Here is a 3,779-nt window from a genome sequence, read left to right on the forward strand (position 1 = left end):
CCCTGCCGAGCAGGGAGCAGGGCATCGGGGTCTCAGGGTCCAGCTCCTCCTCCGCCAGACGGGGACACGGGGGGCCACGGCCAGGGAACCTCACTCCCTCGCGGCAGCTCTGCTCCTGCTTCCTCCGGGGCCAGGAGCTCTCCTGGGGCTTCGGGTCGGCTCCCTGGATCTTCCATGTGCGGAGCAGCCGCTGTGGGAGGATCCCGGAATCCTGGAAGCAGCCTGGCTTTGGGGCCGGTAGATAAGGACTCTGGACAGTCTTCGCTGACCGAACTTGAAATACTTTCAAAACTTTTGTTTTTAATGAACATCCTGGAGTGATGTCAACCAGGAAATACTTCTGCCAAGGCCTGTGTCCAGGTTGAGAGGGCGAGCAGTGGTGAAGGGGGTGGGTACCATTCCCTCTGCACCATCTGGGAGCTTGGTCGGTGTGCTCAGAGCCCAGGCCAGCCTTCTCCCCTTAACACACCCCGAGAGAAAGCTGACAGACACTGCTCGCTTCTCAGAGCTGTTGTGCCCACTCGATCACCCGTGTAGGCATTTACTATTGCCCACACCCCTTCCAGGCAAGGGGACGCGGGCCCCATCTGTAATCAAGATGGGGAGACAGGCAGGAAAATAGTGACAACCCTGCCTGCTATGTGCAACGAAAGGAGACAAGGGGGAGCACATCTTGGGAGACACCTCCCCTCCTCTCGGGGGTCCTGGTAGGCTCCCTGGAGGCGGTGCATCTGAGCTGAGTCTTGAAGGCGCATAGAAAGGGTGGGGAGTATTCCAGCCAGAAGGATCAGACTGTGCCTGGAACCGTATCGGAAATGGTATGGTTCATCCCAGGGGCTCCTGAGCCGTTTAGCTGGTGAAGAGTGAAGGCGGGTGGGCTGGTGGGAGATGATGCCAGAGTGGGGCCAGGGTCAGAGCACACAGGGCTTAGGGCACCCGGCCAGGAGCTGCTGTGCTCTTTTGCAGATGTGGACGAGTGTGCCCAAGGGCTGGATGACTGCCACACCAATGCCCTGTGTCAGAACACACTCACCTCCTACAAGTGCTCCTGCAAGCCTGGCTACCAAGGGGAGGGCAGGCAGTGTGAGGGTAAGTGTCTCGGGGACCGTGGTGGGTGGGCCAGCAGGGGAAGCTCCCTACCTCCTTAGCTCTTGTAGTGGCCACTCATGTCCGTAAAAGTCCTGCCCCTTCCCCTGAGTCACATCCCCCACTCTCATCCTTCAGGACTGGGCACAGCAGGCCTTCCCCCGAGCTGATCGTGAAGTTTCACGTGGCTAGCTTCTACGAAGGAAAAGAGGCGTTTTAGTACCTTTTGGTGCCACTCAGTTTGGGGGCAGAAAGTCAGCAGTTGATCAGGAGGCTGTGCTAGCCAGAGCAGCAGATCCTGCTCTCCCCTCCGGCGGTTTGCGCCTTCTCTCCGGAGTGTGAGTGCCAGGGCCCTGCCCTCCCCGGCAGGCTCTGCAGCTCCACCTCGTCCATGGCTCTGGGCGGCTTGGTGTTGTGACCCGCCACGCTTGAGAGCTACACCCAGGGTCTGCCTCTTTTGGAGCTGCCAGTTCACGCTGGAAAGATGTGTACGAAGGATCCCGTAGAGCTAGCTCCATATCTGGGAGCCTGAGGTCTGGACTCTGCCACTTTGAGCTCTTGGCCCCTGGGGGTTGGCTCAGTGTCATGAACTCTGGAGTTCAGAACCAGCTGGAGACTGGACCCCCAGAGGAGGAGGCGTTCCCGGGGATGGAAATCATAGCATGTTGGAGCGGGCAGGACTTTTCAGGGAGCTCTGAGCCAACCCCACCCTTCATTTTACAGATGAGGATACTGAGGCCCAGGGGAGTTGGAAAGGGACTTGTGGCTATGGTCGCACTATTAGCCCGCAGGTGAAAGCAAGTCAGATCTCCACTCGGGCCCTGGCCCCGGCCCCACATCCCTTCTATTCACTCAGCTTCCCAGTGTCCCTCTTTGGTTGGGTGAGAAATCCTAATATTTATGGTCTCCTTTTTGCTGAGGAGCAAAACTCCTGTCTCTTCCATCAGAGGAGGCATGCGCCTGGTCAGGTGCATAGCAAGTGGGGTTGGTGGTCCATCCATAAAGCCCTTCTGTGTCTTCAAATTCATATTTCCCCAGAGACAGACAACCATCTCTCTAACTGCTGTACATCAAGGGAAGCCAAAAAGCTACCTCTCCCTGACACATCTGTCTGTCCGTTCCTCCATACCACACCCTCACCATCTTAAATATTTTATTGACAGTATTAGAATTCACATGTGTTGGGACCCTGCTTGGGGAAGGGGGGGTGTTCACTTTTTCACTGTGTCCTCGGGTCACTGTGTCCTCTCCGGGGGCAGGAACCAGGCCATGGCTGCTTCTGGATAAAGTGCATATTTAGTAAGTGATGTCAAATGACAGGTGGCAAGAGTTTCCTTATTCTTAGCTGTTGGGTTATAGTCGCAAATAAAATTTAATTGCTAACAGTTTAGAGTTGAAAAGTCTACTATTGAGTTTAAAATAGCAAATGATTTGCTGGCATTGTTGCTTTTATGTACTTAAATTGCTTTTTAACATAATATATGATTAGTGTTATAAAAAGTTAAGCAACACACACACACACAAAAACAACAACAAAAAAACAACACACAGAAAATGTATCCACAGGTAATCACCGTTAACATGGAGCATATATTCTTTTTATTTTAAACCAAAACCCTAGGAGCATGCTCTTTGAATACTTGCAATATGTATAAACGTAGTGAGTGAGGACGTCCTGTTGAGTTTGGACTTCTTTTTTTTTCTTTCACATTTTATTTTATTTATTTATTTATTTATTTTTTATTGCTTAAAGTATTACAAAGGGTATTACATGTGTGTCCTTTTTCCCCCCCCGCCCTTGACAATCCCCTGGCCTCCCCTACCCCCCAGTGTCTTATGTCCATTGGTTATGCTCATATGCATGCATACAAGTCCTTCGGTTGATCTCTTACCCGCCTCCCTCCTGCCCCCCAACCCTCCCCGGCCTTCCCGCTGCAGTTTGACAATCTGTTTGAGGCAGCTCTGCCTCTGTATCTATTATTGTTCATAAGTTTATAATGGTCTTTATTATCCATGAATGAGTGAGATCATGTGGTATTTTTCCTTCATTGACTGGCTTATTTCACTTAGCATAATGCTCTTCAGTTCCATCCATGCCGTTGCAAATGGTAAGAGTTCCTTCTTTTTTTACAGCGGCATAGTATTCCATCGTGTAGATGTACCACAGTTTTCTAATCCATTCATCTACTGATGGGCACTTAGGCTGAGTTTGGACTTCTTGGTAGAGGAGTCCAGAAGGAGGACTGCAAGGATTTAAAGATGTAACTCTTCTATGTGTGTTTCTTGGCTTATTAGTTTTTAAGTCTCTTGGGTCCAACCCACAGTCTCATTTACTCCTAAGTTCAAGAGTGAGAACTGGGTTTACTCAGAGTGGACAGGATTTTATCCTCCACAAAGTTTCTTCTGCCCAAATGTTGGAGATGTGAAAGTATGGCCCTGAAAAGTCTTTTTTAAATAAGGTGATTCATAAGTTGGCTTAAGTATCTAAAAATCTTTAATAAGTTTTTATTCTAAATGATCTTTGCTTTTATCTCAGGCTTCAGGGAGGGGATGTTTCAGTGGTCAGTAATCAGTATATGGTCCTTACTTTTCAGTTAGGGAACTGAATTAAGCTTAACAAAAGTGAATCTAACCTTGACTTATGTATAGGAAGCTTGTATTTAAAAAACTTTTACTTAGAATTATTTTAGGCT

The 3,779-nt window shown here is 49.7% G+C and overlaps 1 protein-coding gene across 1 annotated transcript in view; it reads left to right on the top strand.

Moving 5' to 3' along the window:
• SCUBE2 (signal peptide, CUB domain and EGF like domain containing 2) overlaps positions 1-3,779 on the top strand; it is a 71,823-nt gene that overhangs the window by 3,859 nt on the left and 64,185 nt on the right. The window contains exon 2 of the mRNA XM_006089689.3: positions 967-1,089. Coding sequence (XP_006089751.1) covers positions 967-1,089 — 123 coding nt within the window. The remainder of the gene's footprint in view (positions 1-966; positions 1,090-3,779) is intronic.

The sequence above is a fragment of the Myotis lucifugus genome, unplaced genomic scaffold (genome assembly GCF_000147115.1).
Source record: "Myotis lucifugus unplaced genomic scaffold, Myoluc2.0 scaffold_61, whole genome shotgun sequence".
NCBI classification, from domain to species: Eukaryota; Metazoa; Chordata; class Mammalia; order Chiroptera; family Vespertilionidae; genus Myotis; species Myotis lucifugus.